General features: G+C 42.4%; 1 protein-coding gene across 2 annotated transcripts in view; it reads right to left on the minus strand.

Annotated features, from left to right (window-relative positions):
• The window catches only part of CYFIP1 (cytoplasmic FMR1 interacting protein 1), a 133933-nt gene that overhangs the window by 23485 nt on the left and 87141 nt on the right, over window positions 1–23307 (minus strand). For both annotated transcript variants that reach the window (XM_030317599.2, XM_030317600.1), the window contains exons 23-26: window positions 16698–16785; window positions 5150–5293; window positions 1982–2072; window positions 739–869 (exon numbers count right to left, since the gene is read on the minus strand). In XM_030317599.2, coding sequence (XP_030173459.1) covers window positions 739–869; window positions 1982–2072; window positions 5150–5293; window positions 16698–16785 — 454 coding nt within the window. The remainder of the gene's footprint in view (window positions 1–738; window positions 870–1981; window positions 2073–5149; window positions 5294–16697; window positions 16786–23307) is intronic.

A 23307-nucleotide genomic window follows, 5' to 3' on the forward strand; every position in this document is an offset into this window, starting at 1 on the left:
AATAGGAAAAACAAGCAACAAACGAAGATGCCCACCTCCTTAGTCACAACAGAGAGAAAACTAGAGTAAGGCCACAAGAGTGTGTATGTTACAGTCACTAGGTTTTCCAATTCAGAATGGTCAGTTGTCATGAGGGGACTGAGAGACAGGCTAAATGACGCCACAAGGAGGCAACCAGTGGAGAGAACAGGTGTCCCCCTGTGCAATTTCTCAGTAATAGTAAGCTTCCAGAATTTGCTCTATTATGCTATCCACCACAATAGTCATGGGACATTAATGTAGCTTTTTAAACATAAAGTAATTAAAATTCAACCAAACTTAAAAATCAGTTCTTCAGTCACGCTAAGCCACACTTCAAGTGCTCAACAGCCTCAGATATAGAATTTTCCATCATGCAAACAGCTCTCCTGGGCAGTAGTGCTTTATATCCTTACATACATGTCCCATGTTTGTTTAGGTATAGCAAATACTACATATTAAAATATTTCCACAGTGCTCACATAGTAGAACATTCTTAAATGATGAACTACACTGCATTTTTGTTTTTCAGTTGCAGGAAACAAATTCAAATTAAAGTCTAAATAGTCACACACAAAAAAATGGTGCTTTGTAACACTTACTCCCTTTTTACCCCCATTAAATAACCCCAATAAATCAAGCCTCTAAAAAATTCTTTTTTCTGTCACCTATGGGGAATAACTCTACATGGCCTGGGGGTTGGCTAGGCTGAGCACTCACCAGACTCTGCTCGATGAGCAGGCAGAAGAGGACAGCATTGCCCACCTCCCGCAGATTCTGGAAGCACACGGTCTTCAGCTCCGCATACTCAACAATGTCCTTCAGCTGGTGGTGGAAGAACTCTAGGATGCCTGTAGTAGCAGAGAGTGAGTAAGGGGACTGGGGAGGTTGGAGGCACAGCCTGGGCTCTACGGCTGGGAGCATCTGTGCTGGTCATGAAACATCCTCTGACACTGCCATCGTGCCTGCTATGGAGATGGCCATGTGTCCCCTGACCCCAACATCTTCCTTGCAACAGTAGCCTGTCCATCACCTGGGCCTTGGGACTCAGCTCCAAAACCTCTTTCTCTGTCAACCCTGTATCTTCTGAGGATGCACATTACAAGAATAAAGGAGAAAGACCACATCATCATCTCCAGCAGAGGCAGAAAAGGTCTTTATAAAATTCATTATCCCTTCTCAGGCATAGGTAGAAAGGGATGTACTTAATCTACTAAAGTACATCTACAAAAGCCCTGCAGCTAATGTCATGAGTCTCAGTGGTGGAACCTGCATTCTCTCTCTCTGAGCCCCAGAGCAAGACCACACATTTTCATCACTGTCCTGGAGATCCTGCACATTGTGATAAGGCACAAAAAGACACCAGGCATAAACACTGGAAAGAAAGCTAATATTCCCTAATTTGATCTATACATTCAAATGCTGACCCAGTCAAAAGTCCACAAGCTGACTCCAAAATTCACGTGGTTACGCAGAAGACCTAGAATAGCCAAAACAACTCTACGAAGAACAAAGTTGGAGACTTAACAGTTTTCAAACCCCTCATCCCAACTGTCAGGTACCAACTGCCATTTTGCAAGGATCCCCAGGGCAGTTGGACCTGGAAGCTGAGTTCCCTGTCCTTCCCTGGTTGGTAATCTTCAAGGTCCCAGTGCTGTGCAAGAGTCAGGGGTTCAGAGTTCAGAGCCCCATCACCCATCAGTGATTAGGCGGCATTGCCCCTCTCCCCCATATCTTCCTCACCCAAGTGTGATGATTCCAACACACCTGCTCCCAAAAGAAAGGCTGGTTTGTTTGTTCCATTGGAAACAACCAGGCTTTGATTAGGTTCGTGGCCTCCTCCCACCTGGGGAAAGGAGATCCTACCCTTATCAGTAATTTCTGACTTGATATCCTGCACTGAGGTCTGAATGTTTATGCTGTCCCTTCTGTACTGCACTCCTGGGGAGGTGCCCATACTCACCAGGAGAGCCATATTCATGACGGGGCAGGCGGCAGATCTTGGGCATCACCTCCATCAGCGTCTTCACGTACTGCAGGATTGTGCCTTGCAGCTGTAGGAGAAATAGGCTGCATCAGCCACTGGCTGCCACTGTCTCAAAGGTTGTGAGTGGTGCGTGGGGCTTCTAAAAGGGAGTCTGTTAGTAAAACACATGGTAATGACCAGGACTGAGAATCACTTTGGCTGGGAAAGGAAATCCTATCCACAGAAAGAAAACAACCTCCACCAGAGTGACTTTACAGGAGTAACTAAATGCATCTTCTAAAACACAATTCTTCTTTCAGGAGACAAGTGGCCTGAGGTATGACAGTGGGAGGGCAAGGAGCTCTAGTTGTATCCATCTGTGGTGAGTGTGGTGGTTCTGAAGAAGTGACATCCTCATGGGGCAGTTTCTGTATTCCTCTGACGGATTTGGTGTAGCTGCAACACTGACCATGTCACCTCATGTGCCTAACACCTTACAAGTTATGTGTTTTGGGGCAGAGGTTCTAGCTGGGGGTCCCAGCAGTGACTGAGTGGGTCATGGGCTCATGTCTGTGCCAAAAGACCCAACTTTTATATATTCTTAATTGATTTCTGATCCAAACAGGTTGTATATTTTGTCAACCTCTTAGTATTCTGTCAGGTTTTGCTTTGTGTTAATGATCATATCATCTCCTTGATGGACTGCTACTTTAATTATGTGGCCATTAATTCAGCTTTAAGCATGGGAAATACCTGAAAGTCTCTATTTCGTGATAAAAAATTTTAAAGAAATGGGCTTAATCACAGGTAGTTTATTAAAATAATGGAAAAAGATTAAAGATTAAGATTTTATAAAGTTCTTTCTCAATTAACAGAAATAGAACATAGAAAACTAAATCCATGTTAGTCTACATGTATCATTCTCTCACTTTCTCTTTGCAAAAAGACTTAAATAAAATACTTCTGCATAGAACTTCTGACCTCAATCTGAAGTTACACAGATGAGTGTCTGAATCCTTTATTCACAGTTTAACCCTTAGCACCCAGGACAGGGGCGCACATCATCAGCCTTGCAGGTACAACCAGCTATCACTGGGCAACAGAAGTCTGAACAGCAGCGGGACCCTGCCCACACCACTGCCTCACAGCTGAGCCCATCTGCCTCTTGCTCAGGCCTACCCCACAGACAGCTCTGAACTCCTCGTGGCCAAAAGACTCTCCTCCATATCCCCCAGTATAAATGTTTCCTGGAGATCTGTGTTTTAAGAAAACTCCTACTTCACAATCAGAAATGGGCCTCTCCATACAACTGTCCCTACCCAGATGCTTGCCAACTAAAATATGGTCTCTCCATAATGCCTTTATGGTTCCCTTGGGCAACAGCAGTGTCCTTTATAAGAAAGCTATATTTTGGTACGTAACTTCTTTAAAAAAAATTTTTTTTAATGTTTATTTATTTTTGAGAGAGACAGAGAGTAAGCAAGGGAGGGGCAGAAAGAGAGAGGGAGACACAGAATCTGCAGCAGGCTCTATGTTTTGAGTTGTCAGCACAGAGCCCAACGCTGGGCTCCAACCCACAAACTATGAGATCATGACCTGAGCTGAAGTCAGAGGCTTAACCGACTGAGCCACCCAGGCACCCCTTAACTTTTTCTACGAATTAGTTAAAATAACATGGACCTATTCTCTTGAATTAAGAAAGTTGGGGGAGAAATTAAAATAAAAATTTTAAATATAAAAAAAAGAAACTAAAAAAAAAAAAAAAGAAAAAAGGAAGATAGATGGGAGAGAAATCAAACTACATATGGTCAAAAGTGGTGCTAAACACCACAGAGGAAGGACCCCTGGCTTTTCCACCCCAGAAAATTTAAGGTTATGTGTGATACTGTGATTTATAATAAATATATATTTGGTCTTGTATCTATTCCTGACAAAGAGCTCCTAAAACCTTCAAATTATCCTGAGAGCCTTAAAAGCATCTCTTATGGGGCGCCTGGGTGGCCCAGTCGGTTGAGCATCCGACTGTGGCTCAGGTCACGATCTCACATTCTGTGAGTTTGAGCCCCGCGTCGGGCCCTGTGCCGGCAGCTCGGAGCCTGGAGCCTGCTTCGAATTCTGTGTCCCCCTCTCTCTCTGCCCCTCCCCCACTCTCACTTTGTCTCACTCTGTCTCTCAAAAATAAATAAATGTGAAAAAGATTTAAAAAAAAAAAAGCATCTCTTATTACGTTATTAAGGTCACTTTTGGAGGCCCACCCACCAATGGGGGCTGGCTGCCAGGAGAAACAACCCCATGGTTGGATTTGGGATTTTTAGTACCACCCCCAGACCTCTGGGGAGGAGAAGGGGCTGGAGGTCAATTTAGTCACCAAAGGCTAGAGATTTAATCAATTGTGGCTATATACTGAAACCCCCATAACACCCCAACAGGGTAGGGTCTGGGGAGCTTACAGATTTGGGAACCAGAACAGGTCCACAGGCCACTATGAGGGGCTCCAAAGTCCACAAGGAGAGGAGCTCCTGTCTTCAGGACCTCTCCCTATGTTATCTTTTCATTGGCTGTGGATTTGTATCGTTTGTAATTAACTGGTAATCTAGAGAGTAAACCAGCTTCCTGAGTTTTGTGAGCTGCTCTAGCAAATTAATTGAACTCAAGGAGGGGCTATAGAAACCTATGATTTACAGCCAGTGGGTCAGAGGCACAGGTGACAAATTAGACTTGAAACTAGTGGGGGTGAGGGTAGGGCAGTCTTGTGGGTCAGAGCCCTTAATCTGTAGGAACTCATGCTATTTCAAAGTAGACAGTGCTATAATTGAGTTGAATTATAGGACACCCAGTTGGTATACGAGAATTGCTCAGTGGAGTGGAAAACCCCCCTCCCCACATTAGAATTGGGTGCAGGGGCACCTGGGTGGCTCAGTCAGTTGAGCATCTGACCATGGCTCAGTTCATGATCTCTCGTTTTTTGAATTCGAGCTCCACATCAGGCTTGCTGCTATCAGCCTGTCAGTGCAAAGCCTATTTCAAATCCTCTGTCCCCCTCTCTCTGTCCCTCCCCTACTTGCACTGTCCCCAAAATAAATGGAACAAAAAAAAAAAAATAATAAAAAGAATTGGGTGCAGAACACTGCACTGTGAAAAGGAAGCAGACTGAGGAAAACATACCAGGCTCTTCACGACCTTCAGCAGCTCCTCCATGACCACTGCAATGCCCTGGTAGCCAAGCAGCCGGCAGATGACCTCAAAGTGCGGAGGCCCCACAAAGTTTCGGTAGCTGCCATAAATGCTAGAGTAGGCCAAGTTCAAAGCCTGAGGGACAAAGAATATAAGGGCTTGATGAAATCTCCAGAATTTTCAATGTGGTCACTATGAAGCCAAGATGAAAAAATTGCTGCACCAAAGATGCATTCAATACACCATGCCCTTAAGATGGAGAATTCCAGAGAATTTATTAGACTGCCCTTACTGGTATTTATATCTTCAACATAAAAACATGACAAGCAAGCTTGCTAAAACAGAAAAAAGAAAACAAAGCCATTTGGTTTCAAAGATTTATCAAAGTGCCAGTTTAAGGTCCTGGAATGAGAAACAAATACATCCTCATTGCTGTCTCTTTGGAGCTGTTTCCAGTCTCCTGGTGGAGACATCTGGGGCAAACACTGATCTCAGGGACACATGGGGAGCTGGGACAGCAGCCCTTTCAGGGAGAATGGGTGAGAAAGGATATCAGGGTGGTTTCTTATAGGAGGAGACCTCCAAGCTTGTCTAAGAACACAGATTGAACACTCAGCCGGGAGACCCCTAATAAACATTCAGTGCTGTGTATTTCCCTCTCAGCACTTTTCAGGTGCATCCCACAAATTTTGATATATTTGTATTTCATTTAGTTTGGTTGTCTTTTTAAAACAACTCTTTTGGGGCGCCTGGGTGGCGCAGTCGGTTAAGCGTCCGACTTCAGCCAGGTCACGATCTCGCGGTCCGTGAGTTCGAGCCCCGCGTCAGGCTCTGGGCTGATGGCTCAGAGCCTGGAGCCTGTTTCCTATTCTGTGTCTTCCTCTCTCTCTGCCCCTCCCCCGTTCATGCTCTGTCTCTCTCTGTCCCAAAAATAAATAAACGTTGAAAAAAAAAAAAAAAAAAAAAACAACTCTTTTAAAATTTTCTTGAGGTTTGTTTGATGGCCCAGAATATGGTCTATCTGGGGGGAAGCCCCAGGGGCACTTGAAAAGCATGTATGTTCTGCCCTTGTTGGGTAGAGTGTTCTACACATGTCAATAATTTACTGCTGCTTGATGGTGTTTACTTCTTTGTTGTTGCTGATTTTCTGTCTACTGATGACTAAGAGAGAGAAATGTTGAATTCCCCAACTATAATTGTGGAGTTGTTCATTTCTTCTTTCACCCATGTTAGTATAGTATTTGCCTCAAGTATTTTGAAGTTCTATTGTTTGGTACACAAACATTTAGGACTGCCTTATTTTCTTGGTGGTTTGACCCTATTATGTAATGTTCCTCTTGGTCCCGGATTAATATTCTCTGCTTTGAACTCTATTTTATCTTATATTAATAGAATCACTCCTTTCTTCTGATTAATGTTTGCATGGTATATCTTAATCCATCTTTTTACTTTCAACCTACCTGTATCATTAATTTGAAGTGCATGTCTTGCTTAATCAACTTTTTAACTCCACTTTGCCTATCTCTCAGTATTTTAATTGTATTTAGATGTCTCACTTACATTTGGGACATTTACACATAATGTAATTATTGATATCTAAGTAGGGTCTGTTTCATTCTTCCTGACTTCCTCTGAGTCACTTAAACATTTTTTAGAATTCCACTGCAATTGACCTATAGTAGTTTCAAGAGTATCTCTTCACACGGATGTTTTAGTGGTTGTTCTAGGTCTTATACATTGTATAAGTTAATCATAATCCACTGTTACCAACATTTTATCACTTTGATTGAAGTGTACCAATCTCACTTCCATTTAGGTTCCCTGTATCCTCCTCCTGCCCCCTTAATCATTGTCTTAAATATTTCCTCTACATACACTGAAAACCACATCAGAAAAGTGAGGATTCTGAAGAACAAGCACAGCAGGCCTGCTTGTAATTCCTGGGAATTCATCCTTTGGATTGTTACCAACTAATAAGGGTTTTGTTTTGTTTTGTTTTGTTTTAAATATACATCCAAGTTAGTTAGCGTATAGTGCAATAATGATTTCAGAGTAGAATCCAGTGATTCATCCCCTACATATAATACCCAGTGCTCATCCCAAGTGTCCTCGTTAATGCCCCTTGCCTGTTTAGCCCTTCCCCACACCCATAACTCCTACAGCAATCCTCAGTTCGTTCTCTATATTTAAGAGTCTCTTATGTTTTGTCCCCCTCCCTGTTTTTATATTATTTTTGCTTCCCTTCCCTTATGTTCATCTATTTTGTATCTTAAATTCCACATATGAGTGAAGTCCTATGATATCTGCCTTTCTCTGACTAATTTCGCTTAGCACAATACCCTGTAGTTCCATCCACGTTATTGCAAATGGCAGGATTTCATTGTTTTTGATTGCCACATAAAACTCCAGTGTGTGTCTGTGTGTCTGTGTACATTTATCCATTCATCTATCGATGGATATTTGGGCTCTCTCCATACTTTGGCTATTGTTGACAGCGCTGCTATAAACATTGGGGTGCCTGTGCACAATAAGGTTGTTTTCTACCACTAGGGCACTTAACCATGCTATATAAACTTGTTTAGGTTATATGTACAAACAGTGATTTATGATGGGCTCTTTTCCTTCTGGGGGTTCTGGGGTTTCAGTAACTATGAACGGTCAACATAGGTGGCATATTCCTATGTACCTAGCCCTAGTGAAAGCCTTGGACCTGAGGATCTGAGTGGACCTCTCTTCGCTGGGCAGAAAAACTACACATCCCAAGCAACCCCCATGAAGGACAACTTTGGTAGCCTGTGCCCAGTTCAATCACACCTGATGCATCTTTTTCCCTTACCGATCCTGTTTTGCATCCGTTTGCTATAATGAACTATAGCTGTTAGTACAAGTGAGCCTGTGAGTTCTTCCGGAGAATCAAAATGTGTGGGTGTCCTAGGACCCCAAAACAGAAAGTATGAAAACTGAAAACAATTTTCAAATAAAACACTGACCAGGTTGGAAGCACTGCCAAGTGCCTGTCCTGTGCCCACCCTTACAACCCCAATCACACTTGAAAGGGGCATATTTTGATCATCAGACCAGATATATCCTCTTCCTAACTCCTCCTCAAATTTGCATTTAAGTGCTGGGATTCCATGTTAGGTTTTTGCTTGATAAGTTCTACTGTTTCAAAAGAAAAACATGCAAATTGTTAGTGAAATCTAAAGGTTTCAGGAGCTAGGAAAGATGGTGGAGGAGGAGGACCCTGCGCTTACCCCATCTCATGTTTTCAATGAGATATGACCCACTTCCAAGTCAGTAAGATGGAGAGCTAACCAAAGACTGTGGGAACAAACTCCATATCGAAATACAGAGAAGAAGCTACATCTGAAATGTTACAATGGTCAGAAAGGCAGAAGGAGGCTGCCCACAGAAAAGAGGGAACTGAGTGTGCAAAATGGACAGAGAAAAAGACCTCTGCACCAGGGAGCTCACATAAGAGGACTAATATTCATAAATTTTGGCTTTAAAAACCAGAGAGCTCCATCAAAAATCAACAAAAGTAGGCCAACACCAAAACATAGCATAATTAAATTTGTGAAATATAATGCTAAAGAAAAAAATCTTAAAAGCAGCAAGACAAAGGAAGTCCCTAACTTACAAGGGAAGACAAAGTAAGGTTAGCAGCAGATCACTCCACAGAAACTTGGCAGGCCAGAAGGGAGTGGCAGGATATATTAAAGTGCTGAATGGGAAAAATCTGCAGCCAAGAATACTCTATTCAGCAAGGCTATCATCGGAATAGGAGAGATAGAGTTTCCCAAACAAAAACTAAAAAGAGTTCGAAACCACTAAACAAGCCCTAAAAGAAATATTGGAGACTCTCTGAGTGGGAAGGAAAGACCAAAAGTGATAAGCACTAGAAAGGAACAGAGAAAATCCCCAGGAACAATGAAAAAATGAGTAAAAAAAAAAAAAAAAAAAAAAAGGCTGTAAATACATATCCATCATTTACTCTAAGTGTAAATGGACTAAACACTAATCAAAAGACAAAGCATGTTAGAATGGATAAAGAAACAAGACCTCTCTATACGCTGCCTCCAAGAGACTCAAAGAAATGGAAAGACATTCCATGCTCATGGATTGGAAGAACATTGTTAAAAATGTCTATACTACCCAAAGCAATCTACACTTTCAATGTGATCCCTATCAAAATAGCAACAGCCTTTTCACAGAGCTGAAACAAACAATCCTAACATTTGTATGGAACCACAAAAGACCTCAAATAGCCAAATCAATCTTGAAAGAGAAAGGCAAAGCTGGAGACATCACAATTCCAGATTTCAAGCTATATTACAAAGCTGTAATGATCAAGACAGATGGTATTGGCACAAAAATGAACACACAGATCAATGGAACAAAATAGAAAATCCAGAAATATACCCACAATTATATGATCAACTAATCTTCAACAAAGCAGGAAGGAATATCCAATGAGAAAAAGACAGTCTCTTCAACAAACAGTGTTGAGAAAACTGGACAGCTACATGCAAAAAGAATGAAATTGGACCACTTTCTTACACCATACACAAAAAGAAATTCGAAATGGTTTAAAGACCTACATGTGAGACCTGAAATCATAAAAATCCTAGAGGAAAATATAGGCCATAAGCTCTTTGACATTGGCTGTAACAACTTCTTTCTAGGTATATCTCTTGAGGCAAGGAAAACAAAAGCGAAAGTAAAATGCTGGGACTACATCAAAATAAAAAGTTTCTTCACAGTGAAGGAAACAATCAACAAAAAACTACAAGGTGACCTACAGAATGGGAGAAGATATTTGCAAATGACCTATCTGATACAGGGCCAGTATCTAAAGTATATAAATAACTTCTAAAACTCAAAGGCCTGAGAGCAAATAATCCAATTAAAAATGGGCAGAAATCACAAACAGATATTTCTCCAAAGAAGACAAACAGATGGCCAACAGACACATGAAAAGATGTACAATATCACTTACTATCAGGGAAATGCAAATCAAAACTACAATGAGATACCACCTCACACTTGTCAGAATGGATAAAATCAACAACACAAGAAACAACAGGTGTTGGTGAGGATGTGGAGAAAGGGGAACCTTCTCGCACTGTTGATGGGAATGCAAACTGGTGCGGCCACTCTGAAAAACAGTATGGAGGTCCCTCAAAAAGTTAAAACTACCATGTGATCCAGCAATTGCACTACTGGGTATTTACCCAAAGAATACAAAAACACTAATACAAAGGGATACATGCACCCCTATGTTTACAGCAGCATTATTTACAATAAACAAACTATGGAAACAGCTGAGTGTCCACTGATTGATGAATGGATAAAGAAGATGTGGGGTGTGTGTGTGTACACACAACATACACACACACACACACACACATATATATAAGAAGTTACTCAGAGAAAGACAAATACCATACGATTTCACTCATATGTGGAATTTATGAAACAAAACAAATGAATAAAGGGGGAAAAAGGAAAGAGGAGTAAACCCAGAGTCAGACTCTTAATTACAGAGAACAAACTGATGGTTACAGGAGGGGTGGATGGGTGAAATAGGTGATGGGGATTAAGGAGTGCACTTGTCATGATGGGCACTGGGTGATGTATGGAATTGTTGAATCAGTATATTGTACACATAAACTTACGTAACACTGTATGTTAACTAACAGGAATTAAAATAAAACTTAAAAACAAAAATAAATCTGAGGGCCTCATATTACAAATGAGAAAATTCACTTTCAAAGTTGCCCTGAATTGCGTAGGGACTGTGGCTTAATAATACCTAGTCCCAGGGGCTCCTGGGTGGCTCAATCAGTTAAGCATCCAACTTCAAATCAGGTCATAATCTTGTGGTTTGTGGGTTTGAGACTCACATCGGGCTCTGTGCTGACAGCTCAGAGCCTGAAGCCTGCTTCAGATTCTGTGTCTCCCTCTCTCTCTGCCCCTACCCCACTCATGCTCTGTCTCTCTCTCAAAAATAGACATTAAAAAAATACTCCCCCACCCCCCAGCTAATGTCCAGCTTCCCTATGGACTACACTCACCCCAAATAGGGCACATCCCAGGGGCACTACAACTAAAGTGGTGTAACTACTCAGAGGAAGAAGAGAAGGCACTACCTCTGAAAAGGGCAAAGTTACAAATACTTTATTGTAAAATAAATACTTACAGCTCAATTCAAGAAACACTCTGCCAGCCACACCTGACACAAAGACTTGGGTCTCACCTTGAAACCAGAGGACACAGAGCTAGACTCACTAGCGGTGTGTCTTGGGTTCTCTAACACCCTTGAAGGTATGAGTCTTCAACTGTAAGTCAGGGACAATATTACTTATCTTACAGAAAGAGAGCATCAGTGACATACTCAAGAGCATGTTCACTTAGAGTGGTGATATTCCAAGAACCAAACAGCACCATAAATGAGCCACTCATCTAAGTCAATATTATTCTCACAAGACACTTATCCTAGTTCATCATTCATTAAAATAAAAAAAAAAAACCACATTAGATTTTTGAACTGGATTCATGGTATTCCATAATCTCATAGGTACAAACACTATAAACTGCATTGCAACAAAATGAAGTAAAATGATGTTTCTGAATACAATATTCAACTCTGATATCATGATATATTGTCATTCTGCTTTTTGTGGTCCTCAAAAAAGTATCCTATAAGATGAACTGTCAACACTGATGTCACTCACCCAAATTTTTGGCAGACTTTTTGTTAGAATCCAAACAATTTAAGAAAAATTACTAGTTTAGGGCATAAGAATAAAAATGACACAAACGTAATTTGACAAACTGAGGCTGAAATCTGCAGTTCAGTCACAGCTGATCACTTTCAAAAGAATAATCAAGTCCAATTCATCTAATCTTTCTTTTCCTCCAAATGGGTACAGCAGATGACCCTAGACTGCTCACGCCCCTGAGGACACATGAGGTGTGAACACAGACCCCACGCCCCTCAGGATCTTTGCTGTACAAGAAGCAGTAACACTGCTGCCTGAATTCCTGGAGGAAAATCAGTATAAAACCAAAACCTGCAGAATAAAACCAAATCCTGAGCCATTAACACCAGGATGGAGGCACACTGTGTTTGGGCAGCAGGATGGACACAATAGTGCTGGTGAGGAACCGCTCTCTCAGAACCAACACCACAAGCCTTCTTCCCAGGAATCCATCCCTCCAACGACCATGCAGGAGGCTGGTCTGACACCCCATGGCCAGATGCTGTGCAAATGTGTGGTAAATCACAAGCATCTACCTTTCCTCAAAGGGCCAAACTTCCCTTACGCCTTGTCATCCTCTCCAAATGCTGGGGCAGGGGAGGAAATGGAGGAGAGAATGGAAAAATCACTTCATTTCTTGGTTCCTCCTTCCCACAGGCTCTTCTCTTTTTATCTTAGCATTATAAAGACATATTTTGTGGTCATGCCTAAGACAGGGATTAAACTTCAGAATCAAGCCTAGTTCATAGCAAATCTTTTAGTTAACACAGACCCAAGAAATTTCTATCTTACTTGCCAAAATTTCTAGTCCTATCTTCTAAAACTATATAAAACTTCTTTTAGCTCCAAGAAGGTAAAATACTACACTTTATTTATTTATTTGTTTTTAAATGATTGAATTTTACTAAACATAACTATGATATATTCTGAGTAAAATGGCATCAGTGTAGTGGCATCAGTAGAGAATGTGAATTCTATACCTGTACACTGTATTCTGGTTGTTTTAAGTTCTCTCTGATAATTGCTTTCTTTTGTTCCCCTAAATAAGACTTTTCACTCGTTTTTGATACACACTTCAGGTGGTCAGCTTCGGGATAGGTTTCAACACTGATTACATTTTAATTTCAGAAAGGGGGCATAGAGTACTTATTCTAATCCTTCTAAAAATCCTCACACCTTTCTGGAGGGGCAGAGGAGGTGGGCAGCCTGCACCAATACACCAGCCAGAATCACAGTGTTTGCCCACTTCCAAAGGCATAGTCCTAGCACAATCAAGTTCAAGTTACCATCTGTAGTGACAGCAATGAAGGCAAACAAGAAGACAGAAATGAAAGGTTCACACTCTAAAGAATAGATTAGGAAAGAATGGGTTAGAAGCATCTCTTCTACTTCTCAGATCAGCTGGCATCTAAAAGGATGTCCTACTGTAGGTGATATGGGGTAGCAGCCCCTCAGCTCCTGACCTGTGTCCTAGCCTCGACTGCCCTGAGATTCAACACATGTACACAGGTCTACACCTGTTGCCAGCTACACTCAACCAGCAGCTCAGAGCATGAGAACAGCCTTCTCTCAGGGTCCACAGAGTGTGGGTGTCTCCTGGGCATGGGACAGGAGCAGAGTCTGTTAATTGCTTGGGCCTCGTGTCCCATCATAAGCATCACCTGTCTGACCAGTGGGGTTACCCAGAGGCAGCACTGAGTCAGGTGCTTTATCTTCCACCTCCCTTCTCTGAGGCAGTGCTGCTGGGGACTCCTCTGCAGGCGAGAAATCTTTGGCCAAGTGGGAGGAAGGGAGAGAACAGGGACATGTGGCCCCCTGCTTGTATCTCAACAGCTTCAGTCTCCTTTCCACCCTCCCTGCCTCACTGGCCATGCTCCCAAAACTGCTGGGGTGCCCTTCCCTTGCCCAGGCTCTTGGTACCTGTCTGCACACCAGGGCCCAGTCCACACCTTCAGGCCTCTGTGGAACAAGGCCTGCACTCACCTGCTGAGCCAAGAACTCTGCTCCCTGGCTCAGGCCAGGTACAGCCTGGGTCACAGCGCATGCCCAGGAAACCCTTGCTGAGTGAGCCCTGAGACTATGACTGCAACTTGGTATAGGTAGAAAAAAAAATTACTTAATATTTTTAAAAATGACACTCAGTCCCAGAACACAGCAGAAAGAACAATGACATCTGGCCTTCTTCACTCCTGGTCATCATCACTAGGCTTAACACAGCAGCCAAAATCCTGACCCTAACAAACGGGGCAATATGATCCTCCAACCCAAGCCACCAACTCCCACAACCTCTGCCTCATCTGAGTGAGCCATGAAACCTGCCTGATGTGTCCAAAACAGATACCCAGCAGGGCAGCATCCTCCCCCGCTCACAGTAAGGTCTATGACGTGCAGAGCAGACAGACCTAGGAAGAGGAGTGGACACAGGCCCCAGGGATAAAGGCCTCTTCCCTTTAACCCTCCTAAATCTAGCCCTGTCTGACTTCAAAAATGGACACCTCCACCCACCAACTGCCAGAAACCTAGGAAACATCTTTGGGTCTTCTGTTTCTCTCCCCTTCAATCTTTGGGTTATTAGCCAAAGTCCAGTCACATCCACTTCCAAAATACCCCTTGAGTCTAGCTACTTCTATCTCTGTCAATGCCACCTGGTCCAAGGCACCACCTCCTGCCTGGACTAGGATAACATCTTCCCACCTGGCAACATTCTCCATCTGCTCCTGGTCCCTCCCTCAGACCCCGGCCCAAGCTGCCTGTCATACACCACCCCTCCCCACCCCCATCTTGTGATAGAGACTTGGGACCACGGGGTCCTGCGCAGGGCTGGTTCCTTCTCAGCATCCAGATCTTGTTAGAGCAAGGCCTCTCTAAAAACCAGCCAAGGTTCTATCACAACAGTTCCTTTCACAGCGTCCTAGGAACGCTGCTTCTCAAGTGGACATGCCCTTCCCACACACAATGCAGAGTACATGGCACCACCCAAATGTGGAAAACAGAGACAGCATCCATTTCAGCTTGAAGTTCCACATATCCTTGCAAAACACAGGCAGTTTCTAGTTCTCTCAACACTGGTTTCCCCTTCCTCCCAAATATATCCTCTACTTAACCCTCTGGCTTATCCCAGTAAGACATCTACCATTTCCTTCTTGGCTGACAGGTTGAAAACTTTCAATGGTCACATTAATTTGTAAAGTGTTATGATGCTCTGATTAAGACAGAAGTGGCCAAAGGGAGATGATATCACAAGCCTGGAGAAGTTGAAGGGAGAGAAGGAGGGTGAGCCAAGGACTTGTCTCTTCAAAGACTAGTCAAAAGGGAAGTCTGAAATTCTGACACCCTCCTGAGAGCCAGCACTAGGGATGTGAAGAGTGGTCCTTTTATGTCATTATTAATAGGCTCACTTCTGCACCTGTGAGAAGAATGTGCAGAAAATATGGAGATGGTACTGCCCAAACTTCAGCCCCTCAGAGCTTTAGAGCCGAATGAAGCAGCAGCTGCTCAGAGCTTTAGGTTCTAAGGCCATAGGCGCTGGTGTCCATGACCAGGCAGGGGCCATGATCCACTTCCCCACACAGCCCACAGGCTGTGTGGAGACCGAGGCTGACACCAACATCAGAGGAAACAGCTTAAAATAACTAGTGAGAACAATGCACACACATCATAAACTGAGTTCAGAAAAGGAAAACGTTTCTCAGACTCAGCCCTCCCAGAGACAGCCACTTTTTAGCATCCACTAATCTTTTCTCTGGGTTTATCTTTTTGTAATAAGGAATATTCTGTTTGGAGTGTGATCTTTTTTTTTTTTTTTTCAACTTAATACAATACAGCCCCCACAACCTATCACAAAATCTATGTAATTATCTGTGATGACTGTATTCCAGTGGACAGTAAGTTATTGGAGTGTTACGTGATGGTCAGTTAGGTTGCTTCCGTATTTTTTATGACAATGTTGTTATGACCACCCCCATAGCAGACCTTACTTTATACTTGTCTGATTTATTCCCTTAGCTGTCCAGCTTCCTACAAGTGAGAACATTTAAATATTGATAAACATTTCAGCTGGCTCCCTAGAATCATACAGTCCCATGTGCACTCATTTATTTTTCTTTAATTACTGGTGAGGCCAGTTACCTATTCCTATTTTTTTTACTACATTTTTTGGAAATATCTGCTCATTAAATCTATCTCATTTTTACTATAGAGGGTTTGTCTTTTTTTTATGAAACCCTAAGAGTGCTTTAGTTATTAACAAAACTAACCTTTAATAATACTCTTAACTTGTTACAAATTCAGCCACCCTCAGCCTGGACACTTGTCTTACCTTACTAGACAGCAGTGGTTCTGTGGTTTTTGCCAGTTTGCCTGCTTGCCTGTGGTTTCTGGATGTCAACCCTTTTCTCCATGCCTCCTCCCACCTCAGCCCCTCCCTTTGTGGCATCACACCCGGATAAGATATCCTGCCCTCTCTGTCACAGATATGGCCCTGAGCCTATTCCGCACTTTCCTGGTTTGATATTTTTAAACCATTAAATCTGCTGACAACCTCACTTACTGTAGTGCCAGGAGTGAGGCCAGGCCTAGTTGGACACCTACCACAGCCAGAGGGCTGTCCTAACACTACTATTACTTTTTAGGAAGATGCTAATGGAAGAAAACAATAACATTTCACACATGGCATGATACATCTAAATCACTGCAACTAACATGAATGAAACTAAACTAGAAAATATGCTTCATTGCGAACTTAAAATTTTTAACACAAACACAAAAGGACCTACCTTTGATCCATGTAAATACTGGGGTTGTGCATTAGGCTGTTTATCTCTTTGAAATTCCTGAGAAAATGGTAATACTGTCCGAACAAATCTAAACAAAAAGGATAAAAAGAAAAGAAAAAAAAGAAAAAGAAAACAAAAAAATTTAATGGCACTTCTTTAAAATTCAGAACTTTTCCATTACCCATCAGTTAAATCTTCCTCACAGTTAACTGATACAATCATCACATAGGAAAATTCTAAGAAATCAAAAACCATAGTACAGATGATATAAACACTCTGAAACATGATATACATGTATCCAGAATTCACAGAGTGAGAACACCCAGGTCCTACCACTGCATAAGCAGTCTCCAAACTCTGGAAGACAGTCTGGTCTGTTGGCACCAGGACCATTTCATGCCTAATGCAGTCCATTGACAAGTGGTAATGACCTAGTACTCAGGCCTTGCTGGGTCTCTGGACATGGTGATGACCTCGGGGATAGGAGTGGGAAGGAAGATACAGGCACTGATATCCAGTTACTCAAATCACTAGTTACAAGCTAATGGGAAGAAAGAGCAAACTAAGTACTTATAACCACATTCATTTAGGCAACATACTGGCTTGATAACGGATTAGGAGACCTTGAAAATCAAATGCTTGGATTTTAAAGTGGACATGAAAAGCTTGGCTAATACTTTCATATCAGAAGAGTTCATTTAAACATATAAAACTTTTGGGGCTCCTGGGTGGCTCAGTTGGTTGAATGTCTGGCTCTTGATATCGGCTCAGGTCACGATCTCACAGTTCATGGGTCTGAGCCCCGTGTCGGGCTCTGTGTTGTGCTGATAGCACAGAGGAGCCTGCTTGGGATTCTCTCTCTCCCTCTCTCTCTCTCTGCCCCTCCCCTGCCTGCTTGCTCTCTCTCTCTCTCTCTCTCTCAAGAAAGAAAGAAAGAAAGAAAGAAAGAAAGAAAGAAAGAAAACCAAAAACCTTATAAAACTTTTATAAAGAAGCATCATTACTACATGGATTTGCTAACTATTAAACATGAAGCACTTGATTAACACATATTACACTTTAATAAATAAAAAAGGATGTACTTGGCATAATACCACCAGTGCATGAAATGAACATGCATATCTGAGGGGAGTACATTTACACAGAAATGTCATGCTTTTGAGTGTCTGGATTTTGTTGTTACCCTCTAAAGACTGTTGAGTTATATTGGGCAGAATGTTAAAACTGCTTGCAAGTCAGCTGGAACCTTTCATAATTAGGGTGGCATGGTATTGTAAACAGCTTAGGGCTAGTACTAAGGCAGGCCCTTCTGGCAATTCTACTGAATGCATAGGTATTTGGTGAGGTCTCCCCATTCTTGCTGGCAGGGCCTCAGATGGCTCCTAGCTCTGTGTCAGCTCCGGGAATTCTTCAACTTAGAGCCCCCAAAAAGTTGTTCTTTGCCCATCTTTGTGGAGATCCACAAAGATGGATCTCCACAATCCACAATGCACACACAGTTTAATATTCAAGCAAAGACTAAAGGGCCCCTAAGTTGGTCTCAGGAGCTATTCCTCTATGCAGCTCTCTCTTCTCTCATACTGCAAATCTGCCCTGCAAATTCCAGCTGTCTCAGCATCCTCTGTTTCCAATCTGTCCCTTCTACCAAATAAGACTTTGAAGCTGTACTTGGGATACATCCTTCCACACTGAAGCCCAGAAAGTGCTTCCAAGCAGAAACCCAGGGAAGTCATAGGGCTTACCTCCTTTGTTTCCTTTCCCCTAGAGAAATATGCAATGTCTGAAACAGTGGTTTCATAAATTTTTCACTTGTTTAAGGCAAAAGATATATCCAAACCCTGTTACTTCATTATCCCAAATAACTTTTAAGCACTGTATTTTGACTATATATTTATATACATATGTAATATACACATATAGTCAAATATATTGAGTATATATACACTCAATGTAAAGATAAAAAAAATGGAATTCCAGTTAGTAGGCTTGTGTTCATGGTGGAAAGGATTAGTAATTTTGAATTTTCTGCATTTTCTAGAATTAAGCAAGTGAGTAAATATACTAATAACGAAACAGGATTCTCACTGTAGAAAGGAGTTATAAAAATGGAAAGGGAGGGAGAAAACGAGAATGAGAACTGCAGTGATGAACTGGAATTGAAGATATTAGTGTGAATTCAGGGTTAGAACATGTAGACCGCTACAGAGAAGCAACCCCCACCCCCCACCACATAAACATTTTATGGGGTTGTGTCCTCTAAAAAGATAATTTGAAGTCCTAATTACCAGTACCTCATAATGTGATCTTATTTAGAAATGGGGCTACTGCAAATGTAATTAGTCAAGATGAAGTTATACTGAAGCAGAGCAGGCCCTTGATCCAATATGACTCATGTCCTTGTAGGAAGAAGGGAAAACAGCATGTGTCTAAGGAGGCAGAGACTGGAATGATACAGCTGCATGCTAAGAAGGCCAAGAATTGCTGACCACCCACCTGAAGCTGGGGAAAAGCAAGAAAAGTCTCTACCCAGAGTCTCAGAAGAAGCACAGCCCCGCTGACACCTTGGTTTTGGATATCTAGCCTCCAGAACTGTGAGAAAATAAATTTTTGTTGTTTTAAGCCCCAAGGTTTGTGGTAATACAGGGACTTAATACAGTACATAGTCAGGTACTCCCTAGCTCTGAACATCAAAAGAGTCTAGAAACAATGACATTCCAGTAGCAATGAACATATCTAACACCCAGACTTACTTTGTAAACATTAAGCCTAGATGTAAAATATTCTCCACTAAAAGGAATCCTTACAGACATAACAAATTGCAAAGATAGAGCAGGAGAAGTACAAGATGAACCTGGAACTTTTTGTGGTGCAGAAAGTAGGGCAGTGCTTCAAAATGATGTGGACAGCTAATAGGACACCAAAACCAGGTGGAAGGGGCTCCCACTGGCCAAAATGGGGTCAATTTAGGCCACAAAAACCAAATCATGATAATAACAGATTACAATGTTGAGTTAGAATCTGCAAGTCTTTACTTATAATAAACAAATAAATATATGCCAACATATATAGCTGAAGGCCAACTAATATATATACATGGAATGATGACATTTGAAAATCACCATTGTCAACCACCATAATGATAACTGAGTTGGGTCAGAATCATCAACAGATGATAAAACTAGTAGGCCAAATTTTAATGAGGAACAGTTTATTTATGAAGTCTCAACTATCTCTCTATAAATTACTTATAAATTCTAAGCAGAAAAATGATAACATGTCAGCGGAGAAACCAGGCAGCCACCATCCTAACCAAAAGACAGAAGTTAACATCACCAGTAATGGACAAAGTAATGCCCTTTGCTTCATTGTACACTGCACTGAGGACACACCCATTCCTCTGTGGCCTTCCTCCCTCTGAGGCCTGACTTTGATCCCAATCATTGCCTATTTCCAGAGCTATAGCATTTTCACACAATTATCAGCTGTATAGGTTAAATTTAAGTCATAGGCTACCCTAAACCACTTCCTAGAGCCATCAGGTAAAGTCACTAATCAAAAATAAGCAACCAGTGAAGTTCTGGTTTCCCTTGAACAGTTCTTAGGAAACCCTCAGGGATGGAATTAAAATACTGGGTGACACAATTCTGTCTGTCTTCTCAGGATTCCAGTTCAGTTCTCAGGAGCCTTGGTGGGCAGAGCAGCCTCCTTACAACACAGGTGGGGCCCACTCACAGCCTCCATGGGCTCTGTGCTCACTCTGCAAACAGGGGTATTCACATCTCATGGGCCAATGGAAGAAATATGCCACAAGAGATGAAGGCACCCAAAGCTGCCCCTTCTGCTCACTGTCATTTACATCAGACATTGTGTGGTCTCAGGTAGCTGAGGGCTGAGGTGTGACCTGACACCACTCCTCAGTTACATATTGGATGCCTCAATGTTCCTCACACAGTTCTACCAGGGTCCTATAACCGACACTGGCCTGGAGGTTTTCTACCCTTCATAGTACCAACTTCCTAACCTGAGCCCTGTCAATTCTGTCTTTGACAATAAGACCCCTACTGCCAGCAGGCCAGGCAGCCTTGAAGGGGGGATGTTCTCCATCATCAGTCCCAAACAGGGCATCCAACAAGGGCCTATCTTGGTGGGCAGGGACTCAGAATTTGATCCATTTCCCTAACTCCACTCTTCCTCACCAAACTTGTGTTCATATGTCTAAAGTATCTTTCAGAAAACATAGCAGTTCAACACAAGAGTTTACGGCAAATGCTGGCTTTTCATCATCATGTAATCCTGATCCTCCTCTGCAGATCTTCTACACAGCTCACATCAATTCTGAGGACTTGACCCATTGAACCATCACCAAGGAGACCAGGGCAGTCCAACAGGCATAAAGGAGGCTCAGGGAACACCTTTCATTATTCCTTTTGCAAGATCTCTGAGAAATACCTTAAAGGAAGACCAAATGCTAGATAATTTTTAAAAAGCCTGGGTAGCTCAGTTGGTTAAGCAACTGACTCTTGGTTTTGGCTCAGGTCATGATCTCAGAGTTTGTGAGTTTGAGCCCCAAGTCAGGCTGGGCTCTGTGCTTTCAGCATGGAGCCTGCTTAGGATTCCCTGTCTCTCTCTCTCTCCCTCTACCCCTCCCCCACACACACACACACACACACACACACACACACACACTCTCTCTCTCTCTCTCTCTCTCTCTCTCTCCCTCTCTCTCTCTCAATATAAATAAACATTTAAAAAATACAATCTAAAATAATACCAAAAAAAAAATCACAACTTCCTGTGTTGCCCAATTCCAACCTCACCATAACACCTTTTTTCAGCCTACTGATGGTGGAGTTCTGTTGCATGTAACCTTCAGAGACACCTGACAAGGCAAAAACAATTTAAGAAAAGGTAACAGAAATTAATTCCAAAGGTTCCAAATGGATCAACCAAAACAACTCTTTGGTCCTGCAAACATCAGCCATGACTTAAACAGATTTTCAGAAGCAGAAAAGCATATTTATAGTCTAATACAGAATGACCCTCCTTGTGATACATCATGTGGAATAAAAATGTGTATATAATAGCATGCCTAATAGCACTCATTTCTGCAAAATAAAAAAATATATATGTATATCTGACTGTATGACAAAAAATGTAGAAGAAATACACATTTTAAAAAATGTTTATTCATTTATTTTGAGAAAGAGAGAGTAGGGAAGGGGCAGAGAGGGAGAGAGAGAATCATAAGCAGGATCCATGCCCAGCACAGAGCCCGAACACAGGGCTTAATCTCATGACCATGAGATCATGAACTGAGCCCGAGTCGGAAAATTAACCAACTGAGCCACCCAAAGAGCCCCAAAACATTTTTTTAAGTGTTTATTTATTTAGAGAGAGAAAGAGAGAGCACAAGCAGGGGATGGGCAGAGAGAGAAAGAGACACAGAATGCAAAACAGGCTCCAGGCTCTGAGCTAATAGCTCAGAGCCTGATGTGGGGCTTGAACTCATGAACCGTAAGATCATGACCTGAACCTCAGTAACCAACTGAGCCACCCAGATGCCCCCCCCATCGATATATTTTTTTAATGCGAGCAATCTCTAGGGATTTATTTTCCTCCTCATATATGTATATATGATTTCTAGCTTTTCTACAATTATGATGCATTATTTACGTAATAAAAATATTTTTTCAGTTAATCCAGACTCTAACAATTTGAAAGATATGTTTCAGGAGACTAGACACCTTCAAAGAAGTTAAACAATGATGAGTAGTGTGTAAAGTCTGGTTCTGGTATATGCCCAGCCAGGCCCAGAAGCCCCCTAATCTGAGGAGACTGACTGGGACTCCTCCCCCTGTGGCTCTGGAAGCTATGGTCACATTCCCACTACTGCTGCCTGGCAAGTGTCAACCACCTGGGGCTGGTGTGATGGCATAGCCCCATGCACCTTGGGCCAAGCCTGTGTCCCTATAAGGAAATCCAACCTTGAGGTCCTAAATAGAAAATGGCAATAGCAGACATGATCAGACCACAGGAGGGCCTCCCTTCTGTCCTCAGTATGTCCTTTGAGACATAAAACTGGGCTTGAAAGTCAGTAACAATTCAGCTAATACATGGTGGGATGTTCAGATCTAGCAGAAAAGCCAAAGACAGTGATTTTTAAAAAGTGGTCATAATACACATACATACACACACACACACATCTTTGGCACATGCTGACACAGAGCAGAAGGTCAGCTTAGAGTAGAGCACAGAGAACAAACCTGGACAGGTGGCTGCCCAGTGCACAGAGGCCAAGGCAGGGCTGTCCCAGGATTTGGGCCACATCAGGAGGCTAAACCACTAATCAACCGTGCCACCCACATAACTGGCCACTTTTATGTCGTTCAACATAGTAGTAAATGGTAGGTTGGTGAGAGTGTGGCTCACGAACTGATCTTCATACACCCCAACATCCCAGAATGGAAGAAAAATAGAAAGTCACCCACTATATTCCAACGTCAGGTAGACTGACAACGGTGGAGGTGGTGCAGACCCTGCAGCTACTGTCCACTTGCACCATGAGATCCTGCCCTGACCTACAAGCAAGTGCCCCAGTGGAGTCTCTACA

This window comes from Lynx canadensis, chromosome B3, assembly GCF_007474595.2.
Source record: "Lynx canadensis isolate LIC74 chromosome B3, mLynCan4.pri.v2, whole genome shotgun sequence".
Classification (NCBI taxonomy): Eukaryota; Metazoa; Chordata; class Mammalia; order Carnivora; family Felidae; genus Lynx; species Lynx canadensis.